This window comes from Suricata suricatta, chromosome 9 (assembly GCF_006229205.1).
Source record: "Suricata suricatta isolate VVHF042 chromosome 9, meerkat_22Aug2017_6uvM2_HiC, whole genome shotgun sequence".
Taxonomy (NCBI): domain Eukaryota; kingdom Metazoa; phylum Chordata; class Mammalia; order Carnivora; family Herpestidae; genus Suricata; species Suricata suricatta.
In genome coordinates, this window is record NC_043708.1 from 96,885,675 (window position 1) to 96,911,011 (window position 25,337).

Consider the following 25,337-nt stretch of genomic DNA (forward strand, 5'->3'; position numbering starts at 1 on the left):
AATAATCTCATAGATAGGGGCACCTGGGTGGCTCAGTTAGCGGAGCATCTGACTCTTAATTTTGGCTCAGGTTATGATCATGGGGCTTCACATTGGGCTCTGTGCTGAGCATGGAGCTCGCTTAAGATTCTCTTTCTCTCCCTCTGCTCCTCTCCCCCACTTGCTTCCTCTATTAAAAAATACACACACACACACACACACACACACACATATATACATACCCATCCTTTTCCTACTGGTTATCTTCAAATGAAGCAAATTATCTTCATTCTCCTATAAAGTTTCCATCCTTTTACTCTTCCTTCTTGCCCTTATATGTTTTTGATGTTGAAAATTATTTTTAATTTTTTTTTACATTTATTTACTTTAGAAAGAGAGAGTGTGAATAGAGGAGGGACAGAAAGAGGAGACACAGAATCCGAAGACAGGCTCCAGGCTCCGAGCTAGCAGTCTGCACAGAGCCTGACGCAGGGCTCGAACCCACGAACCGTGAGATCCTGACCTGAGCCAAAGACAAACGCTCAACTGACTGAGCCACTCAGGCACCCCACAAATTATCTTTGTATGCTGTGACTTCATTACCAAGCTGTAGTAGCTATAATTTTTAGTGCTTTTCTTTTAGCTTTTATTCTATACTTAAGAGTTTAATATATTATTCTAAAGAAGAGTTACAGTAGTCTAATTCTATTTGTAACTTTAGTCAGACTTTTGTGTACCTTCATTTTTTGTTTCAATCTGAAGACCTACTTTCAAATTTTTTTTTAATGTTTTTAAAATTTATTTTTGAGAGACAGACACAGCATGAGCAGGGGAAGGTCAGAGAGAAAGGGATATACAGAACCTGAAGCAGGCTCCAGGCTCTGAGCTAGCTGTCAGCACAGAGCCCGACCTGGGGCTCGAACCCACATGCCGTGAGATCATGACCTGAGCCGAAGCTGGACGCTTAACTGACTGAGGCACCCAGGCGCCCCTGAAGACCTTCTTTCAACATTTCTTATAAGATAGGTCAAGTGGTGGTGAATTCAGTCAGCTTTTGTTTCTCTGGGAATACCTTTATTGCTCCTTCACACCTAAAGGTTATTAACTTTACAGGATAGAATATTCTTGGCTGGCAGTTTTTATCTTTCACAATTATGAATGTCATTGTAGTCTCCTAACCCTAGAGTGTCTGCTGAGAAATCTGCTGATAGCCTAATAGGGGTACCTTTATAGTTTACTCTTTTTTCCCCCTGGCTGCCTTTAAATTTTCCTTTATCATTGACTTTTGACAGTTTTAATATAGTATGTCTTGGAGAAGGTCTGTTTGCATTGAGATAATAAGGTGTTCTGATAGCTTCATGAACTTGTATATCCAATTCCCTTCCCCAAATTTGGGAAGCTTTCAGCTACTATGCTCTTTTCTCCTTTCTCTATTTTCTCTGTCTGGAATACCCATTATTCTTATCTAGGCATTTCTAAGGAGGTCAGGTTTTTGGGTATTTTTAAGTTTATTTATTCTGAGAGAGAGAGTAGGGGGAGGGGCAGAGAGAAAATTCCAAGCTGTCAGCTTAGAGCCTGTTGAATGTCTCGAATCTATGAACAAAGAGATAGATCATGACTGAAGTCATACGCTTAACCAACTGAGCCACCCAGGCACCCCTTAGGTCAGTTTTCACAGGGTTTCTTCACTTTTTAAAAATCTTACTTCTTCTCTTCCACTGGTATAATTTCTATATTTCTATCCTCAAGCTCACTAATTCTTTCTTTTGTCTGATCTGCTCTATGTCCAGTGCATGCAAACACATTCTTCTCATTTATTGAGTTCTTCAGCTCCAGAATTTGCTTGGATCCTTTTTAGAATTTAATTCTTGGTAAAGTACTCCTTTCATTAATTTTATTCCTGAGATCACTGTCTGAATTTTCAGGTAGCTCATTGAAGTTCTTCATAGGAGCCATTTTTTATAGTATAATTTATTGTCAAATTGGCTAACATGCAGTGTGGAAAGTGTGCTCGTAAGAGCCATTTTAAATTCTTTATCAGTTATAACACAGCATTCCATGTCCATGGGTTCAGTTGATACAAATTTGCCGTTTTCTTTTATGACATTGTATTACTGTGATTTTTCATTGTTGGTGTATGAAAAGTGCCTCTGCTGCTGCATTTCAGTAGTAAACACTTATTTAGGTAAAACTGTTTTACCTTTTATTCTGTTAGTCAGCAGGTTGGTAGTAAGGAGCCTTCCTTCTGTCTTCCAGAAAGTGGCGCTATCACACAAAAAGTTTTTAATTTCTTTCACCAGAACGGACTTCTGCTTCTATTGAAATGATCATAATGGTTTTATCCTCTCTTGTTTTGATGTGATGTATCACATTGACTTGAGAATATTGAACCATTCTTACATTCCAGGAGTAAATCTGAATTGATCATGGTGAATGACTTTTTTATTGGATTGTTACATTCAGTTTGCTAGTATTTTATTAAGGATTTTTGTGTCTCATCTTTGCATTCGAAATATTGACTTGTAGTTCTTTTTTGTGCAGTATCTTTATCTGGTTTTGTTATCAGGGCAATGCAGGCCTTATTGAATGAATTTGGGAGTTTTCCTTCCTTTTCTCTTTTTTGAGATTATTTGAGAACAGATATTAACTCTTTAAATGTTTGGTAGAATTCACCTCTGAAGCCATCTGTTCCTGGACTTCTGTTTGTTGGGAGATTTATGATGAAAGATACAATTTCATTGCCGATAATCAGTCTGTTCAAATTTTCTACTTCTTCCTGATGCAGTTTTGGGAGGGTATATGTTCTTAGTAATTTATCCCTTTCTTCTGGGTTGTCCAGTTTGTTGGCACACAATTTTTCCTCATAGTCCCTTGTTTTCCTTTGGTGTTGGTTGTTATTTCTCCTACTTCTGATTTTGTTTTTTTTCTTTTGGGGGGGATTTGACTAACAGTTGTTTATTATTATTATTATTTTTTTTTTTTTTTTTTATCTTTTCAAAGAACCAGCTCCTGGTCTCATTGATCTGTTTTTTTTAGTTTCTATTTCACTTATTTCTGCTGTAATCTTTATTATTTCCTTTCTTCTGCTGGTTTTGGGTTTTGTTTATCCTCCTTTATCTAAGTCTTTAGGTGTGAGGCTGGTTGTTTGAGATTTTTCTGGCTTCTTGAGGTAGGCCTGTATTGCTGCAAACTTTTCTCTTAGAGCAGCTTTTGCTGCATCCCAAAGATTTTTTGGACCATTGTGTTTTCATTGGTCTCCATCTATTTTTATTTTTTCTTTAATTTCTTGGCTGGCTCATTCATTGTTTAATAGCAGGTTGTTTAAGCTCCATGTATTTGTGCTCTTTCCAGAATTTCTCCTATGGTTGATTTCTGGTTTCATACTGTTGTGGTTGGAAAAAGATGCCTGGTATGACTTCCATTTTTTTAATTTGTTGATACTTATGTTTTAGCCTAATGTGACCTATTCTGAAGAGTGTTCAATGTGTACTTGAAAAGAATGTGTATTCTGCTGTTTTGCGATGGAATGCCCTGGATATATCTGTTAGATCTGTCTGTTTCAGTGTGTCACTCAAAGCCAGTTTCCTTGTTGATTTTGCTTGGAAGATCTAGCCATTGATGTGAGTGGGCATGAAAGTCCCTTACTATTATTGCACTATTATCATTTAGTTCCTTTTGTTATTAGTTGCTTTATTATTTGGGTACTCCCATGTTGGGTGCATAAATATTCACAAGTGTTATATCTTCTTGTTGGACTGTTCCCTTTATGATTACATAGTGCCCGTTTTTGTCTCTTGTTACAGTCTTTGTTTGAAACTCTGTTTTGTCCGATATAAATATTGCTACCCTGGCTTTCTTTTCACTTCCATTTGCATCATAAATGCTTTTCTACCCCTTCACTTCTAATCTGCTGGTGTCTTTACTTCTAAAATGAGTCTCTTCTTGTATGTGACATACAGATGGAATTTGCTTTCTTATCTATTCTGTCACTCTATCTCTTTGGTTTGGAGCATTTAGTTCATTTATATTCAGAGTAATTATTGATAGGTATGTAGTTATTGCCATTTTGATAGTTGCTTTATGGTGGATTTTGTAGTTCTTCTTTCTTCTCCTTCATGGTTTGCCGGCTTCCTTTAATGATATAATTAGGTTCCTTTCTATTTTTTGCATATCTATCTGTTTTTGGATTTGTGATTACCTTTAGGTTGATATGTGACATCTTATGCATATAGTAGTGTTAAACTGATGGTTACTTAAGTTTAAACCCATCCTTTACTCCCCTCCCCTCGCATTTCACATCCTTTTATTTTGTGAATCCCTTGACTAATTCTTATAGATAAAATTTTATTGCTTTTGTGCTTCCTGCTTTTCTTACTTCTACTTATGGTTTTTCCTTCCACTCAAGGAGTCCCTGTAACATTTCTTGTAAGGCTGGTATAGTGGTTTGAACTCCTTTGTTTGGCAACTCTCTCTCTCTCATATTCTGAACGATACCCTTGCTGGATAGAGTATGCTTGGTTGTAGGAATATTTCTTTTAGCATTTTGAATATTTGAATATATCATGCCACTTTGTTCTGGCTAGAGGCACTCCCCTCCGCCCCCTGGGTTATGGATGTCTGATTAGTTGTAAATGAAGAGAAAAAGGAAAGGGCGCACACTGCCATAACTTAATTTTTCTATATGGTGTGAGGTGAAAATCAAGATTCATTTTTTGTATGGCTATTCCACTGTTCAACCCTATTATCTTTTTCTCCTTTAATTATTTTGGTACTTTTGTCAAAATCATTAACCACAAATGTTCAGGGTTTTATTTTCTGGATACTATTGATTTATTATTCAATCCTTATATCAGTACTATAATATCTTGGTTTTTGTTGCTGAATAAAAAGTCTTGACATCAGGTAGAAGGAGTAATTTGAATTTTTTCTCCTTCTTTAAGATTGTTTTCATTATTTTAGGCCCTGTAGAATTGCATTCTTATATAATTTTAAAATATAATTGTACTGCTATATAATTACAAAATGAGGCTGAAATTTTCGAATGGAAAAATTTATGGAATTTTGATTGGGATTGTTTTGAATTTATAGATCAATCTGAGAAGAAATGACATCTTCATATTTAATTTCTTAATCTATAAGCATGATTGTCAATACATTAAATTTCATCAATATTTAAAACTGGAGTGGAGACTCCTAAGGACACTTATGAAAATAAAAAGGAAATCTAAAGATTGAAGAAAAAATATTTCGAAACTATAAACTAAAAATATTTCTAAACTATACAATTAAAGGACTTGAATTAACATCAAGAAACCTTACAACTCAAGATAAGGAAAAATATTAAGTACATGAAAAGATACTCAACATCTTTCATCACAGGAAAATGCAGATTAAAACCATAATGAGATACCATTACACCCCACTAAAATGAAATTTTAAACATTGGTAATATCAAGTGTTGGTAAAGATGTGAAATAACTAGAACTCTCTTACACTGCTGCTATGAATGTAAACAGTAGAATCACTCTGAATAACAGTTTGGCAATTTCTTAAAAAGTCTAGCGCACACCTGCCATAAACCCAGCTTTCCCACCCTTATTTACCCAAGAGATGTGACAGCATGTATGCACACAAAAATTTCTACACAAATATTCAGAATAACTTCATTTAAACGATTCTAAAACTAAAAGTAACCCAAATGCTCATTATCTGGTAAACACAGAAATAAATTTTCATCCATTAAATGAAATACTACTCATCAATATCTAGGAATGAACTGATACATGAACTACTACAATAACATGGATGAATCTCTATGTATGGTGAGTAAAATACGCTGGATAACAATGGGCCTATATTTATGATTCCACTCATATAAATTTTTAGAAAATACCATCTATTGGACATAAAGTAGATCAGTGGTTCCCTGGGGATGGAATGGGAATGGATGATAAGGGGCATAAGGCAACTTGGGAATGATGGGTGTGTTCTTTATTTTATTGTGATGGTTCATGGAGATACATACTTGTATATGTCAGTATTTATCAAGTGTTTATGTGTTATTTACTGTTTCACTACCAATAAAGGATAAAATAACAAAGGTCATGTTTGTTCTATCATAAATCACTAAACTGGACAAAATACATAAAAGAACTGTTTCAAACAACAGACAACAGACAGAGCAGGTCTGTTATCCCTGAGAGAAGAGAAACAAGTAAAATCAACTCTATGATTGTTACTCCATCTTTTTGCCCGGATGCATATTCCTAACAGTGGTAACAGGGAGGGGAACTCAATCAGAGCCCAGAATGCTAAGTATGAAAAGACAGTGATGGGAATTCATGGAGACTGACCAGTTGACAGCTGCAGGACAGAACTCTAGAGAGAAGGAAGCTATGCAGAAAAAGAGCTCCATATATGTCCCCTTCAATCTTGTTTAGTATTGCCAAACACACAGTAAGTGAAACTCACGTGATATATACATATATATCAATCAGTATTAAACTGAACAATTCCTAGATTTGTGCAGGGCAAAAAATTAAAGTTTCAACCAACTGAAGCCATGAGTTCTGAATGATAAATAAGGGCATTCATGGCTAACCACAAAGAAGCTAGCCCACATTTCTGTGCCTGAACTATCTCTTGAATGAATCTATTCTAGCTCCACATTAACAGCCTATAAACAAGTCTCAAATTTATCAACTGATCAACAAATACTTAAATGCCTTACACTCCTTGAAAGAAAACAACAAAATCAAGACACTCAACAGTGCAGTAATCATAATGTCCAGCATCCAATGTCACTAGACATGCCAAAACCCAAGATGACCCCTAATCAGGTGTAAAATTCAAATAAAGGAAATGTTAAGAGATGTTAAATTAGCAGACAAGGAACTTAGATACTGTATTCATATATTCAAAGGCAAATAAGAACATCATGGAGAGAAATCAAACTTTAAAAAAAAAACCCCACAGAAGTTTTAGAGATTAAAAAAACCAATGTATGATTGAAATTTTCACAGGATAAGATTAACAGGATTAGACAGCATGGTAGAGAAGACTGATAAATGGGACACCTGGGTGGCTCCGTGGGTTCGAGCCCCGCATCGGGCTCTGTGCTGACAGCTCAGTGCCTGGAGCCTGCTTCGGATTCTGTGTCTCCCCCACTCACTCTCTCTCTCTCTCTCTCTCTCTCTCTCTCTCTCTCTCTCAAAAATGAGTAAATGCTAAAAATTAAAAAAAAAATAAAAGACTGAAAAACAAGAAAGCACAAAAATAAAGTGAATGAAAAAATAAGTTTAGTGACCTCTGAGGGAACATCAAGTTCAAAACTAGATGTAAATGAAGTCTCGGAATAAGAGTACAGAACAAATATAGGGAGAAAAATGGCCAGAATCTTCCAATTTGATTAAAACAAGCCACAAGTAGAAAACACACACACTAACACACATTATAATCAAGTTGCTATAATCAGTGATTAAATAGAAAATCTTAAAGCAACAATCACCAGGAAGGGACAGGCTAGGGGATGAATATCTCATGCCTGCACTCCCATGCCACTCCACCTATCATATCCCCCAAAGTTATGCCCAATTGCTTGCATGATGCTAGACCACTAACAGTCTACGTGGGCTTCAGTAAGTGCCACTACATAACAAAGGCCAAGAGACTACTACTTCAGACAAGGGGCTCACTTCATCGTCCCAGAGGCTCCAAGAGCTCTCAAGTACCAGCCCAAATCCCTGGGAGGTGGACTAGGAAGCCTTGGAAGGAAAGACAGCCACTTAGGAGCAGGCTATGCACCCCCCCCCCCCCCCACTATTTTTCCAGAGAAACTGAAAACCATGGCTTTCCTCATGCAGGGAAAGGCAGACCTGTAACAGAGAAGTCTCCCTCCATCAATCTCTGGGTTATGGGGCCAGTAATCTTACACTATATCGCAATGAAAAATCTAGTTTTCAATTATGGGAGAAAATACTCATGGTACCCCTGTGGCACAATCAAGGTATTGATTCAAATCTAACACAAGCCTGGGCACCTACACCATGTAGCCATCACTATGAGGGAGGTCTCTAGCCCTCACAATACTTATTTAGGCTCCAGAGGAAAATGATGAATGAACAGGCTAAAGCACTGACGCCCCCCACCCCTCGCACTGAAGAAGGAAGGAGGAAGGATATTGGGGGAAGAAAGGACTGAAAAAAGTAAATAAAAAGGAGGAAAGAAAGAAAAAAAGCCTGGATATAGGAAAAGCTAATAAAATAAATGGACACACTCTTAAACTGAAACAAAGTTTCATAATTTGAGCTCACTGTAAATCCAAAATTGAAAGAATTTATATAACAAAATGATAAAAAGGATACCAATTAGGTCTTATGTTTCTAACAATATCTAGGTTCTGAATTAACTTTAATATTTACTAAAATACATCAATTGGTAAAACTTCAGGGACTCAATACTGGGGCTCAAATTAATTATGCTTGGGGATAAATTTGAATATGATACCCCAATAATCTAAATAGAAAAAACAAGTATGCCTCACTTGACAGCTTTATTTTTCCCACAGGCACAGTACCCATTGCCCCAAAATATTCCACAGTGAACGTAATACAGCTAAAGGAAGTCTTTGGCACTTACAAACTGGTCTGACTAAAAGAGGACCCCAGAGACCCATGGTTATAAGTAATTAATATCGCCCAGTGAGGATTAAAACAGGGTCTTCAAGTATGGAAACTTATGTTTTATGACCCAATTGATGAATAGTGATTATTCTTACTGCTTCTCCACTTCACAGCCCATTTCTGCCTGCTCTTGAACCCAGAAGGACTGGTGCTGGATCACTGCAATCTTAAATGCTATGGCCCATGAAGGCCCCTATACTCAATACCCAATATTGAAATTACTAATCCCATCCAATCAGAAACTGGCAACTATTTAGCTATTATAGATTTGGCTAATATGTTTAATTTAGTGCCTATTCACACAGCTTCTCGCTGGTTTGCCTTCACCTTGAAGAACACAATACACCTTGACAAGACCACACCTCAGCAGCTTGGCCATCACACACCTTTTCAGACAAGCTCCTAACTGCATTTGCCATCCTCCAGGAGCATAGATACTACCTTATTTTGAGGACACCATCTCCAAAGAGATTCGCTTGACACACTCATGAGGAACACACAAAGTCCAAATTTTTTTAATCCTTTTTGGGTTCAGGAGGCAACACATTCCTCACTTACAAGTTGTGCTTTAATCTCATTGATGCCACTACTTAAAAATTTTTTTGAATGTTTTATTTATTTTTGAGAGAGAGCGTGAGCAGGGGAGGGTCAGAGAGAGAGGGAGACACAGAATCCGAAGCAGGCTCCAGGCTCTGAGCTATCTGTCAGCACAGAGCCCGACGGGGGGCTTGAACCCATGAACTGAGAGATCATGACCTGAGCCAAGGCCGGACGCTCAACCAACTGAGCCATCCAGGCGCCCCGTGCCACTACTTAGAAATGAGCCCACCTTAAATGGGGCTCCCTCCAACAAAGGCCCTAGAATCTCTCCATATGAAAATCAACAGGCATTTCCTTTAGTGCCTTTAGAGACTCCCCTGGAGAGGCGTTGACAACCTCCTCTCTTATCTCCTGGCCTCTGGAACACCTATGATGGCCTAAAGTTGCCCAGAGGCTTCTGTTGCAAGAAACTACCCTTCTCCATCTTATGCTATATACCAGTAGAGCAGAAATTGCTGGCCACATACTGAGATATCCTGGAAATAGTGGCTCCCACAGACCTCGAGCCCAGGACCCTCTGTACCCAGCTGCCCATTATGTCTGGGGTCATAGAAGCAGCATCCACAAGCTTGGCACTGCTACCAAGGCTTCCTTGTAGGATAGAGCCAAACATGGGCCCTGTGGCTTATTCCACATGCAAGAGAAATGGCCTCCTTTGTCCTCAGCCCCTTGCCGGGGGTCACCCCTGCTCCAGAACCCTTGGCTGCCTGGGGAGCTGCGTGGGGTGAACCGAGTGAACAGCAGTGGGAGCTCGCAGAAGATACGGCGCCGCCGCCGCCGTGAGTGAGGAAGCGCGGCGCCATGTGGCTGCTCTCATCCCTTAACCAGGTGTCCCTGAGAAAGGATAGGACACAAGGGCAAAAGTGGCCAAACTTCAGGCAGTCGTCTTAACACTGGGTGCCCTGCTCAGCAAATGGCCCCATCTGCACGTTTATACAAACTTCTGGCCCATTGCCTAAAAGGTGGTCCTGTCCCCTCACTGTAAAAAACAAAACAAAACAGAATCTCTTGCCTCATAGATACCGTAGATACAAATCAAAGTCACACATGCCTCAATAGGTACTAAAGACCGTAATCCAAGGCCTCACTAGTCATGCCTCGTCCCCTTCAGAGCTCCAGAGAGTTCTGACAGTAACCAAGACACACATTCCACTTGTCAAATTACACGATGCTGGGCCCTTAGAAAAGACATTCAGCTGAATTTTTCTTTCCAACAGGAAAGAGCTATAATGGTCCCTTCAAATAACTTGTTTTTAAACTCTAGTCTGCAAATGGACTCCAAAATGGTCCATATCTTGCTCCAGGACTTATTCTCTCTTAATTTAAGGCTCCTTGGATAACTCATACCTTATGCCAAGTAAACAAACAACTTTCCAATGCCCGTTCCTATCTTCAAAGAGGGGATGCCTAGCCTCTGTGTATATGAAAACATTGTATATGTGAGGCCCTTTATATATGCCTCCACTATCTTTAAGGATTTTCAATCCTGCCTCCATCCCATAAGGACAAGAGGCTAGACCCCCCTGGAGAGGCTTCCGCAACCTCTTCTGCACGATCTTCTGGGGCCCGCTAACCACAGACTTTCTGTCAGGCCATCTGCTCATCTCATATGGGACTATTTGAACCAGAACTTCTACCACCCCCCAAAAAATCTTCTTCAATATTCAGATTATAAGAAGGTGGGTAATTCTTCTGGGATCTCTCTCCAACCTCCTCAAGCACAGAAAAATTAGTTGTCCAAGGCCATTTCCACAGACAGTGTGGACCTACTACAAAGGGTGACAGTAAATTCCAGTTTGAAAATGAAAATCACACCGAGAGATAATAACAAAACCCGTACTCTGTCCCCTAGTGATGGGACCAAACACCCCTCTGGTAATACTGCACACTGGAGTAAAAGCAGCAGCAGGTGACAAAAGCCTGTCACGTGCAGCTGCACACCATCCTACTGGCTAGTGGTCTTGTCACTTACGGACCGAGTGCTTTCTCTGGTCTGCAATATGGAGGCCCAAGCCCTCCGCTGCAGTCACTGTTTCAACCACAGAGAGCAGATGTCGAGGCCCACATGCCATCAGGTGTGGCTTATGCAAAGGTCTGTGGCCGGAAGGCTCTGCCAGCTTGCCCGCCGACACTCAAACCAACACAGAACAAAAGGCCCCTGGTAGCCGGCGAAGGCTGAGGACCTGCACGCAGTTTAACACGGCAGCTCCAGCAGCTCAGCCACGGGTGTCTGGACTGGGAACACCACGAGACCGTGTTAACGACATGCAGCGAAGTCAGGCCGTAAGATTTAAAATCTATTTGCCGCAGAAGCCCCCTCTCACCACCCATCTGGGCAAAACCTGGGACTGTTGGGGAGTTTTTAGATTTGGTCACTTAGGGGTTTGATTGTGCCAGCTGGGTTCTGGTACTCTAGCACAATTATGGCAGAATCGTGGGTGCTGGCATCACTTTTGCCAGCCGTAACCCCACAAAGCCCCTGAACTTAAAAAGCCCCTGTACTTAAAAGATACTTGTAAGTCAAGCTCCCAGGCCCGACATTGCCTTCACATTCTACAAGCAGCTTGGTCTTACTATAACATCCTTAACTTGTAGGAGGAAGGTTTATACCCTTGATGCAAAAAAAAAAAAATTAAAAAATCCATTACAATATCCAGTATCCTATAGTTTTGCGAGTGTAAAATTAAGGCATGTATAGTAAAACGGTTAGAATTAGTGACTTTAAAAGGTTGATCAGATTTTCAGGATTTTACAGTTCAATTTTGTAGTTTCTAGTCTCAGAAAAATTAAACTCTCAAAGAACAACAACAACAAAAATCCCACAACCCATCCCAATCTGAGAGGGTATCTACTTGGAAAAGGATACACCAGTCCCTAGTACCAAATCACACTGCTCTGGCCCAGTTCACCACTACAGGTACCGTCCCTCCTGTCCAAATCCCTGCGCTGGAGAGGACCCCACCCCAGGCACTGAGCCCACCGGCCACGGGCTGGGTCGGCTAAGGTTCTGACAAATGAGATGCGGCTCACTCACTGCTTTCCCTCTAACAGTAGGGATTCTACTATGCTTCTTGATCTCGCTATTTATTTAGCCCACAATCCTAGCGTACCCCCTGCTCTCTGCCCTAAGACCCCCGTGCCTAAATGGAAATCTCAGAGAGCTTCCTAAATCTGCTTCCTAACACTGCTTCTGAGAGGTAATGTAAATCGTTCCCCCGTATGCCACTGCCTCGTGTGGGTCCAGCCCTCAAACTGCTGGGGACAGGACCTCCCACCCCCAGTGCGCTCCCTGCCCCCACAACCCAGGCTTGCCGCCTGGCTGCCCACTCTGCATCTCCCTCAATGGCCCCCACAAACACCCCTTCCCCTTGGCTGCAACAAATACCACTAACGCTTAAATACATCTCAATGACCTATCAGTTCATTTCCCTCGACAACTGAACCGTAAAACCTGCCACCTTCACCCAAGGAATAGACCAAGATAGTATTGTCATGAAAAATAGAACTTAGGCTTTTAACACACTTTACAACTTCACCAAGATACTGTTAGAGACCCAGAAATTTCAGATCAGTTTTCATGGCTAATGCCATAAAAATGGGGAGCTTGATTATGGACTAGTCTGCAAGCGTGCCGTATGCTTCTACTTTTCTTCCTTTTCACTCTCATAATAAAATGTTTTTTATGTTATTTACGACAACTTACCTCTACTCTCCCAAATTCCCTTCTATTTATGCCATTCAAATACCCCAATAACTAACCTTAAAACTGATGTCAAGACATCAAGGCATCAATTACTTTTAAAAGAAGTCCATGTTATGGATGCCTGGGTGGCTCAGTCGGTTAAGCATCCAACTTCGGCTCAAGTCATGATCTCACGGTCTGTGGGTTCAAGCCCTGGGCTGGGGCTCTGTGCTTGCAGCTTGGAACCTGGAGCCTGGTTTGGATTCTGTGTCTCCCTCTCTCTCTGTATCTCTCCCCCCGTTCATGAGCTGTCTGTCTCAAAAATAAATAAACATTAAAAAAATTAAAAAGAAAAAGAAGTCCATGTTAATATATTTTTAAAAATTCTATCTTAAAAATTTTTTCCAGGGGGTATAGCTCAGGGATAGAGCATTTGACCGCAAAACAAATTTTTTTCCAGCTTTTTGAGGTATAATTGACACATAGGAATTATATATACTTATGGTGTACATCTGGTTTTGACACATACATTGTGAAATAATTACCACAATCAAGCTAATTAACAAACATATGCATCACCTCACAGTGACCATTTCTCTTTCTTTCCTTCCATTCCTCCCTCCTTCCTTCCTTTTGTAAGGAGAACACCTAAGAGCAACCCTATTAGCAAACTTTAAGTAAACAATACAGTGTTGCTAACAATATAGTCATTATGTGGCAAAACTCAAACTTTGTACCCTTTGACCAACATTTCCCCATTTTCCCCTTCCTCTCATCTTGGCAACCACCATGACACTCTGTGCTTCTATTAAATTGATTATTTTAGATTCCACATAAAAGTGAGATCATGCGGTATTTGTCTTTCTGTGTCTGGCTTACTTAGCATGAAGTCCTTCGGGTGCATTTAGGTGGTCCCAAATGGCAGGCTCTCCTTCTTTTATAAGGCTGAAAAATATTTCATTGAGTGTATGCAAACACAAACACATTTTCTTTATCTCCTTAACCATCAACAGACATTTAGGTTGTTTCCATGTCTCGGCTATTACAAATAATACTGTAATGAATACAGAAGTGCAGAAAGCTCAAGATCTAGATGTCATGTCCTTAGGAAATATCTCTACAAGTTAAAAAAGCTCTCTTGACTCAGTTTAAAGACGCTGGCTAAATAGCAAGTCAGTTTCCCTTCTGGAATGGCTGGTAAAGTCCACACCCTCACCAAGTCCCGTACTGAGTTCTCATCCTCTGGGTCACTATGTACCCACCCCACTTACACTGGGGCCAGGAACAGACAGCTCGGGACAGTCCTAATGTTACCAACAAAATTATTCAAAATAGCTGATCCTCAAGCCCATGACCCTAGCTAACCTCTTCCCACTCGCAATACCCAAGCTGCCCCTTAACACCCAGGTCTGATTTACTGTTACCAGTTCTTGGGCACAGCCCTGTGTGTCACTGAATGGAAGCTTTTTCTTGACAGGGTTGTAAGTAACAGAGTTCTGCCTTTTACCTATCCAAGTGTTTTTGTGTCTCATCATCTTTAAAGATGAGTCCTTACACCTTTATTTATTTTGAGAGAGAGCATGTGCACACGTGTGAACAGAGAAGGGGCAGGGGGCGGGCAGGAAAGAATCGCGAGCAGGTTCTGTGTTGACAGTGACTAGGGGCTCAGCCTCATAGTTCGTGTCAGCACAGAGCCTGACGCCATGCTTCGTTCCACGAACCAAGAGATGGAGCCCCGAGCCACTGTCAACACAGGGCCTGCTTATGATTCTCTCTCCCCCTCTCTGTCCCTCCCCCATTTGTGTGCGCTCGCTCTCTCTCTCTCTAAATAAATAAACTTAAAAAAAATGAGCTGGGGCATCTGGATGGCTCAGTTGAGTTTCTGACTTTGGCTCAGGTCATGATCTCACAGTTGAGTTTGAGATCTGCCTTGGGCTCTGTGCTGACAGCTCAGAGCTTGGAGCCTGCTTCACATTCTGTGTCTCCCTCTCTCTCTGCTCCTCTCCCACTCACGCGCTCTCTCTCTCAAAAATAAACATTGAAAAAAAAAAAAGAACAGAAGGGCCTAGAAAAATGATCTAAGTTTCCACTATAAGGGGGGAGAAAAAGAGGAAATTAGACACAAATAAGCAGAAGACTACAAAGAGCAAGATTAGGGAAAAAAAATGAATAGAAAATAGATAATTTTTAAAAAATCAACAAAACCAAAAGCTGGTCCTTTGTGGGGAGAAAGAAACTCTAAAATTACTTCAGCCAGACTAATTGAGAGAAAAAGAGAAAATAAATAAATACCCAATATCAGAAATGGAAGAGGTGGCATCACTACAAATCCTACAGATTTTGTAAAAGGTAATAAAATGAATTGAATAGTTTTCTGCCAATAAATGTGGTTAGGTAAAATGGATAAATTCCTTGAAAAACAAAAATTTTAACAACTGGTTTAAAAAGAAATAGAAAATCTTAATAGCCCTATGTCTGCTTAGGATATTGAATCTGTAAATTTAATCTCTCTCCAAAAGAAATCTCCATGCCCACATGATTTTACTGGTAAATTCTAACAAGCATTTAAGGGAAAATAATACCAATCTTAAACTCTGTTTGAAAAGGAAAAAGGAAAAAAACATTTCTCTATCTCATTATGTATCACATTATGTATCACCCTCATAAACATTACAAAAAAATCACAGACTATTTATTCTTCATGGAAACAATGCAAAAATTCTTACCAACAACAACAACAAAAAGCAAGAAAGGAAACCAAATTTTTCTGATTTCATGACTTACTAGGCACAAAAATAAAGGCAGTGTGGTACTGGGATAAGGACAAATATATCAATGGAATAGAATTGAGAGTTAAGAAATAAAATCATGTGTCCACTGCCATCTGGTTTTTGACAAAACCAGAAAAAAAACAGTGCTGAAACTATTCATGCAGAAAGAATAGTCTTTTTTTTATTTTTATTTTTTAACATTTATTTATTTTTGAGAGACAAGAGCATGAACGGGGAGGGGCAGAGAGAGAAGGACACAGAATCTGAAGCAGGCTCCAGGTTCTGAGCTGTCAGCACAGACCCCGATGTGGGGCTCGAACCCACAAACCATGAGATCATGACATGAGCCAAAGTCGGATGCTTAACTGACTGAGCCACCCAGGTGCCCAAAAATTAAAAACTTATGTTTTTAAGGGTACTATCAGTGAAATGACAACCCACAGAATGGGAGAAAATATTTACAAGTTATATATCTGATAAGGGACTTTTACCTACATAGGATACTTTAAAAATTCTTACAACTCAATAACAAAAAGGTAGACAAAGCACAATTTAAAAAATGGGCAAAGGATCTGAATAGACATTTCTCCAACAGAGATTCACAAATGGTCTATAAGCAAAGGAAAAAACAGTCAGTGTAATTAGTCATCAGGGAAAGGCGAATCAAAACCACAATGAGATACCACTTCACACTCACTAGACTACCTAGAATCAAAAAGTGAGGTAAGTATGCATTGGTAAGAAAGGGGAAAAAATGAGAACCTACATAAACTGTTGATAGAAATGTAAAATGAAAGAGCAAATATGGAAAATAGTCTGCAGTTCCTCAAGCATTTAAACGCTGAGTTACCATATGATCCAGGAATTCTACTCCCAGGTGTATATCCAAGAGAAATGAAAACATACGCACACATAAAAATACATACAGGAATCTTCATAACAGCATTATTTATAAAACCGAAAGAGGAAAACCAAATTTCTATCAACTGATGAATGGATAATGTGTGGCTTATCTATACAACAGAAAATAATTGAGCCATAAAAAAAATGAAGTACTGATTACATGTGGCAACATGGATGAACCTTGAAAACATTATGGTAAGTAGGGAAAAGCCAGACATAAAAGATAACACTTGATTTCATTTACATAAAATGCCCAGAATTGCCAAAAACATAGAGACAGAAAATAAATCAGTGGAGGCTGAGGACTGGGGAAGGGCCAGAGAAATGTGGGAGGAGGTGACAGTTAAAGAGTACAGGGTATCTTTTTGAGGTGATGAAAAGTTTCTAAAATTGACTGTGGTGATGGTTGCACATATCTGTGAAAGTACTAAAATCACTGAGTTGTGGGGAAAAATCCTTAAAATTTTAGTAAGCCAAACCCAGCTCTATCTATGTCTATATATATCACAACCTAGCATGAATTCTCTCTAGTATGCAACACCCTATTAACAGAATGAAGGGATAGCCCCATATAATCACCTCAATAGATGCAGAAAAAGCATTTGACAGAATTCAATATCATTTGTAATAAAAACGCTCAGTATACTAGGAATAGATGGGAACTTCCTCAACCTCATAAAGGGTATAAATGAAAAACTCACAAGTGACATTATACTTAATGGCAAAAAACTGAATGCTTTCCCCCTAAAATTGGGAACTAAACAAGACTATCTGCCCTCACTACTCCTATTCAACAGTCTATTGGAGATGCTAGCCAACGCAGTAAGACAAAGGGGAAAATAGGCATTTAGATTCCTAAGGAAAACCTAATGCTACCTTTGTTTCTAGAAAACACGATGGTGCACATGGAAAACCCTGAAGCATTTACAACAAAGTCAGTAGAATTAAGAAGTAGATTTAGCAAGGTCAAAGATACAAGGTACAGGGGCATCTGGCTGGTTTAGTTCGTGGGGCATGAGACTCGTGACTCGAGGTTGTAAGTTCAAATCCCACACTGGGTGTAGAGATTACTTAAATATAAAATATTAAAAAAAAAGATACAAGGCCTAATAGACAAAAATCAATTTTGCTTCCTCGTACTAGCAATGAACAATAAATTAAACACTTTAAAGACCATTTACAGGAACATTAGAAAATTAAATGCTTAGGGATAAATTTAAGAAAAAATGTGTTACAATCTATACAATGAAAACTGTAACACACTGCTAGAAAATATTAAGGAAGGCCTATTAAATGAAGAGATACACTAATTATGGATTGGAAGATTCAGCATCATTTGTAAATATGTCAGTTCTCCACAATTTAATCTATATATTCCGCACAGTTTCATTCAAAATTCCAGCAAACCTTTTTTGTAGAAATTATCACGCTGACTTTAAAACTTACATGGAAATGCAAAGGAGTGAGATTAGCCAAAACAACTTTGAAAAACATAAATAACAAGCGGAGGAATTCTATTACCTCATTTTAAGACTTAATATCAAGATATAGTAATCAAGACAGTGTGGTGTTCGTGAAAGTACAGACATACAGATCAATGAAAAAGAACAAAGTCCAGAAGTAGATTCATAGATATACATTTTTAATGGTTTGTTTGTTTGAGAAAAAGAGAGCATAAGCCGGGGATGGCGGGGGCGGGGGGGGGGGGGGGGAGAGAGAGAATGAGCGAGCGAGCGAACGAGAGCTAGCAGGGCAGACACAGTGAGAGAGAAATCCCCAGCAGGCTCCACATTGTCAGTGCAGAGCCTGATGCGCGGCTCATACATGAACTGCAAGATCATGCATGACCTAAGCCGAAACTGAGTCAGACACTTAACCAACTGAGCCACCCAGATGCCCCCGTAAATTGATTTTTTAAAACAAAGGTGTTAAGGTAATTTATAGGAAATGATAGCCTTTTCAACAAATAATGCTGGAAAAACTGGATATCCACATAAGTCAACGCGAAATGGATTTTATGTAAATATTAAAACTAAAACTTATGAAAGACCTAGAAAAAACAAACAAGAAAAACCTGTGACCTAGGGGGTAGGCAAAGATTTCTACCCCGGACAAAAAATATCCCTGAACTTTGACAGGAAAAAAATGATAAACTGAACTTCATCAAATTTAAAACCTGTTTCTCATAGGACACCATTAAGAAAATGAAAAGGCAAAGCACAGACTGGAAGAAAATATTCCCAGTGTGTATCTGATAAAGGACTGGTATCCATAATACACAAAGAGATCTTAAATCTCCATAAGACAATAAAAAGCACAATTAAAAATGGGGGTAAATACAAGGGATACAGGAGTGCTGATGCATAGGGGCACATGTACCCCAATGTTCATAGCAGCAATGTCAACAATAGCCCAATCAGGGAAAGAGCCTAAATGTCCATCACCTGATGAGTGGGTCAAGAGGATGTGGTATATATACACAATGGAGTACTACATGGCAATGAGAAAGAATGAAATATGGCCATTTGTAGGAAAGTGGATGGACCTTGAGGGTGTCATGCTAAGCGAAATAAGTCAGGCAGAGAAGGACAGATACCGTATGTTTGCACTCATAGGTCTAACAGGAGAAACTTAACAGAGGACCATAGGGAGGGGAAGGGGGGAAAAGAGTTAAGGAGAGGGAGGTAGGCAAACTATGAGAGATTCTTAAATACTGAGAATAAACTGAGGGTTGATGAAAGTGGCGAAGAGGGGAAAAAGGGTGATGGCCATGGAGGAGGGCCCTTGTTAGGATGAGCACTGGGCATTGTATAGAAACCAACTTGACAATAAACTATAAAAAATTAAAATAAATTAAAAAATAAAAAGGAATGCACTAAGTGCTCAAAATACAAATGAATGATGACAATAAATACTTATAACTTGAAAAAAATAAAAATGGGGTCAATATCTGAAGACATAATTCACAAAGCTGTATCAGTGGTCATTAACATACGAAAACATGCTCAACATCCTAAGTCAGCAGGGAAATGTAAACTAAAGCCACACGATTGTTCTGCACACCTATCAAGATGCTGAAATTAAGAAGACTGACACTACCAACTGTTGAGTCTATGGAGCAATTTTTACCCATTACATTGCTGATGCAAAATGGAACAACCACTTCTGAAAACTCTGAAACAGGAAACCCGTTTCCTGTAATGCTAAACACACTTTTACTATATGTGTGTGTGTACACCTTAAAACACCTTAAAAAAAAAGTACCTTCACCTAAAACATAACCTTGTGAAAACGCATGTAAATTACCTAGTAAGATGCCTAGCACGTGTTAAGTGCTCAATAAACATTAACTTCCGTGAGGACTCATACTCATATTTAATTTTCCTTGACTCACACTAACCAGGTAATATAATTCCTCTAATGTTACTTTTCAAAATTATTTTGGCTAATATCACTCCTTTCCATTTCCATGGAAGTTTTTTTCTTTTTCTTTCCATGGAAGTTTTAAAATCAGCTTGATAACTTCTACAAAAGCAGCATGCTGGCACTGAGTGAAAATGAATATACAGACTAAATATGGGGAGAACATAAATATTATAAGTTACCTTACTGGGGCGCTTGGGTGGCTCGGATGGGCGTCCAACTCTTGGTTTCTGCTCAGTTCATCATCCCCTATTCCATGAGCTTGAGCCCTGCGCTGGGCTCTGCGCTGGCAGCGTGGGGCCTGTTGGGCTCCTTTCCTCCTCTCTGCCCTCCTGCTTGTGCATGCTCTCTCTCAAATAACAACAACAACAACAAATTTGAAGTATGCTTATTATGTGGGATTTTTTCCCCTTTAATTTCCTGTGACTGAATGATCAGAGCTGCCTATATTTTGAATTTTTATTATAATACAAATTGGACAGTAGGAATCATAAAAGTCATAAATCTATGGATAAAGAATTTGGGTTCCATAAAGATTAAATTATATGCTTCAGCAATCAGGATCAGAACCGGACTCCAGACATTCTCTTGATCTAGTCTCTTAATCTTGGTATCTGACTAAAACCCTTATTTATTTATCTATTTGCTTGATGGTTTTTTGGGTTTTTTTTTAATGTTTATATTTGAGAGAGAGACAGAGTGGGAGCAGGGGAGCGGCAAAGAGAAAAAAAAAAAGACATAATCCAAAGCAGACTGCAGGCTCTGAGTTGGCCTCACAGCGCCCGGGGGGGGCGGGGGGGGGGGCGCAGCTTGAACTCAGGAACTGAGAAATCATGACCTGAGCCGAAGTCAGACGCTTAACCGACTGAGCCACCCAGGTGTCCCAGTAGAAATTTTATTTTATTTATTTTATTTTTTTATTTTTTGAGCACGAAAGAAGGTGCAAATGAATAAGGGGCAGAGAAAAGAGAGGGAGAGAGAATCCCATGAGGGTCAGAGGCGGCAGGGGGGGAGAAAGAGAGAGAGGGAGAGAGAGAGGCGGGGCTTATGCTCACTTGATGTAGGACTTGAATTCACAAACCACAAGATATTCAAGAACCAAAAGATCATGACCTGAGCCAAAGTCAGATGCTTGACAACTGAAGCACCCAGGTGCCCCCCACCCTTTTTTTCAAATGTTTACTTTTGAGAAAGACAGAGTGTGAGCAGGGGAAGGGCTGAGGGAGAGGGAGACAAAGAATCTGAGGCAGGCTCTAGACGCTAGGCTCGAACTCATGACCTAAGCCAAAGTCAGATAGATGTCCATCGGCCTGGGCCACCCAGGCGCCCATGCTAAAACCCTTTTAAACCCTTCTCGGAGGCGACTCTCTAGTTAACAGAATGAAAAACAAATTACTGTAACATAGAATTTTAATGATACGAAGATTTCACAGCTTAACCAGGACAGTTCTGAAAGCTCTGGATAAAAGCTCCTAAAGCTGACGCAAAAGTCCCCTTTTGCCCATGCCTGAGTGGTTCAACTATCTGAAGTTACTAATCACATGGGAATCACATTAATCAGAGTATCTCATCCCCACTGGCAAAAGATGGGGTCTCTAAAACTGAAAAACCGTGTTTGACCAGTGATGAGGAAAAGTCTAGTACCCACAAAAATGCCAGCAGCTTTTGCGACAGCACTTGGTCCTACCTACTCTGGGCTCTACATCTATAGTGACTGTCAATGCTACCTGCACATAGGAATCATCTTGGAGAACATTTGTGGGAAAATATGCCTACGCCCCACCCACGAATGTCTGGCGGTAGAGCCCAGGATTGACCACGAACTACTGCCTTACCCCAAGTTGTGTCCAGTCAGCAGTTGTACTAGTTCATTTCTCTATTTAACCAGCAACCTTTACAAATTGAAGTACCAGTTGTAGAGCTGAGAAGGGCAGAAAAGCTTATGAAATCCAGAGCAATACAGCAGTGGCAGCTCCTCACAAGGCTGAAGACCGGGTGCGGTGGCTGCCACACCATTCAGAAGTCTAAGCCGTCCCCTCAGCGCGACCATATCCACTCAGACGTTTACAACAACTTCTACAGAGACTCCTCCTCCAATCAGAAGATGGCCTCAGAGTAACCCCTTGTCCCCATCTTTCCCTTTATATGAGTGTTCAGACTCTTGAATTACCTAAGAATCTAGCCCATTTGCAATATTATTCACTGATGCATATGAAGCAACAGGGGAGGCTTTAAGAGGTGGTATGCAAAATTTACCTTGAAGGGCTTTCCTAGAAAAGATGCCTTAAAAAAAAAAAAAAAAGCTGTAAGATTAGAGGTTAACTCTCTAACACTTTAACAGAGGATGCTACCCAGCTACCAAGGGGAAGAATGGAAGTTAGATTTATTTCCTAGGAACAAAGACCAAAAGGCTGGCATTAAGCTCTAACCCTAGTCAATGACTTTGGGTTTAACACCAGAAAGGGCAGGAGGACTAACGCCTAAATAGCTGGAAACAAAGACACATACACTTCCAGGCGTGGATCTTTATTTTCACAGAGACAACAATGCCTTCCCACATACAAGTATTTACAAACCCCAACTGATTCACCAATCTAGAACCTGGTTTTTTCCAGTTCTCAACATAGTTGGGAACACGGAAACATTAGTACCCACACAATTCCCAGAGATGGAATTTATTCACCAAATAGTGCAGATTGCCTACAGGTGCACTTACCTGCACAACTCAGTGTAAAAACCTCAGTGACACAAACCTCATAGCTAAGGTTTCGTTCATCTATTTGGTTTCATACCATGCAAACCCGAACACGTGTGCTGCTACACTAACCTGAAAATCGGCTCTCATTTTACAATTAAAAAGGTTCTCAACGCTTTAGCAACTATACAGAATATGAAGGTTTATTTCAAAAAAGAGTACATTTTTTTAAACCAGGATACACAGATGCACTTAATGTAACAGTACCTTCTGCAAAAATAGGTTACATAATACTCAGAAATGCAAGGAACAATCTTATTCTCTAAAAATTAGACAGCAGACTTTTTAAGCTTTGACAGCCTTCAAAACAGAGGCTGAAAATTCTTGGTGACAGGAAGAAACTCTAGGGCCTGACACCACGGAGCTAATGCTGCAAATTAAACTGCTACCACACAGCTGCAAACTACTCTTTATATTCACGCAGAGTTAACCAAAATGGTTTTGATTCCATCTTTTCAAATGTGTCTTGGTGCTGCAAGAAAAAAAGTTGAATGATACACAAAACTATTAAAAGTTACAACGGAACTATTTAAACATCTTCTCCAAAATTGAGAAAAGCAATCATGTTAAGTTTTAAAAAAAGAGAAAAAAAGAAAAGTCTGACAGAACTCTCAAGCAAGTCAGAGGTCCTCTTCGTAAGTAGTCAAGTAAAGTTTACAGGAGATTTCAATAAATTATCTTGAAACCATGGCAGAGAGCTAATTTTCAGAATCGTCGCGGAGGTCCGCCCTTAAATGGCTTAAATCCGGAGCCACTTCCTCTTGGCATAGAATTGCCACTGATTTGTACAATTCTATTAATTGGGGACGCATTACTGAAAAAGGTTTAAAAGAAAAAATTGTCAAGAACAAAAGAATAAATTACAGCGAAAACCTATAAAATGCTTATCATTTACCAGGCACTGTTCTTTGTACTTTACCCATTTTAAATAACTGATTCTTTTCAACAGTCCGGGGAGGTGTACCATTACAAACCCCTCTTTACTGATGAGGAAAATGAGATCTGGAGGCTAAGTGACTTGACCAAGATCACAGCTAACGAATGGGTGAATGAGGATTTAAACGTGAGCACTCTCGCTTCCAAATCCCCTCTTTATGCTACTAAGCCCTTTAACGAAGTGCACATGGACGGCCTGGGGCAGCGGCTCTCCTGGTGTGGTCCCCAGGTCGGCAGCATCAGCACCAATGAGGAACCTGAACCTCTGAACTAGAGGACATCATCAGAGAACTACTTTTGGATTTTGCAGGAAGGTGGATTTTTTATATGTTTAATGCAACATAGGAGGTACGAATGAGAGACAGAGGAAAAAAGGTGCACCAAAAAACCTACAACCAATTTGGGAGATAAAAACCCAAGGTAAAACAGTTTAAGCAGAATAAGACCAAAGCTCATGGCTTTGGAACCAAGTTAATGGTATATGAAAACAGTTCTAACAGTTAAGTTTGTAAAGAGAGAAGGAAAAAGACTAACTTGAGAAGCTCAGAGAGAAGCTAAAATGAGGAAGAATGCACAGTTACTACAACTCTTCTTTAAAGAACGGAACCACATTTCCGTATTTACGCTGGGGATGAAGAGCGATAAAGACGAGGCCCCGTCTGGGTCAATGAGATGAACAGCGGAACCGGGAAACTGAAAGAAGCTCGAGACGACAAACGGGAGGAGAAGATATGAAACAGGAGAGGAGTGAGTTTGTCTGTGACCCTGACTTTTCAGAGACAGCAAATCATTTACATGAAGATCATAATACAGACCTAACTACAAAGACTGGTGTTTAAAGCTCAACCATCTGAAGGAGCCAGCAAAGGAAATCAAAAAGGTAGGAAAAAAAAATATGACTCAGTGGAAAACAGAGAAGCGTTTCACACAAAAAGGGAAAAGCAACAGTGAGAAACGGTGCTTAACTGCCAGAGAGCTTAAGAACTCAGAAAATAAAGGAATACAGATTAATCAAGAAAAAAGGCACTGGTAACCTTTAAACCCAGAGACAGAATGAGTAAGGAGGCCCAAATAAAATAAACACTCATTCAAGTCTGATGGCAGGAGTGACCGACAGAATAGCAGTAACTTGGATTGCCAAGCCACACCCCCGCTAAGACAGGGGAATGGGAAAGAAAGAAGGGCGTGGAAGGCCCGGAGAGGCCAAGACTTGCCAGCTGAAGGGCCACGACAGATATTAGTGCCCAGAGAAAATGAAGCTCATCTCTTAGAATACAAAGAGGCTTTGGGTTAAATATCCAAAAGTTTTGCTAGAGCTATTTGAAAAGGGAGGAAGCAGAATATACTTTGTTTCCTCTTCCTTTCTAGGACTTTTAGGAGTGACAGGCAGTGAACAAGATCACGCCTCCAACATGTAGTTAATGTTCATTATCTACTGGTTTCTGACATACACACATACCTGTATCCTGAACCATAGGGCAGAAAGCCAATCGATGAACTTATAATGAGGAACAAAAACTAGCAAACTATCAGCTGCCCTACATACAGTCTCTGAGAGATTTTGAGTTAATGTGGGGAAATATTTGGGCAGAGCTAGGGCTGTTACT

General features: G+C 39.8%; 1 protein-coding gene across 7 annotated transcripts in view; it reads right to left on the bottom strand.

The window, feature by feature from the left end:
- SLTM (SAFB like transcription modulator) overlaps window positions 1–25,337 on the bottom strand; it is a 79,149-nt gene that overhangs the window by 14,767 nt on the left and 39,045 nt on the right. For 6 of the 7 annotated variants that reach the window (XM_029952376.1, XM_029952377.1, XM_029952373.1 and 3 more), the window contains one exon: window positions 22,550–23,608. The exons of the other annotated variant lie outside the window; for it this stretch is intronic. In XM_029952376.1, coding sequence (XP_029808236.1) covers window positions 23,500–23,608 — 109 coding nt within the window. In that variant the 3' untranslated portion in view covers window positions 22,550–23,499. Of the gene's footprint in view, window positions 1–22,549; window positions 23,609–25,337 lie in introns of those variants that run through there. 7 annotated transcript variants of the gene reach the window in all.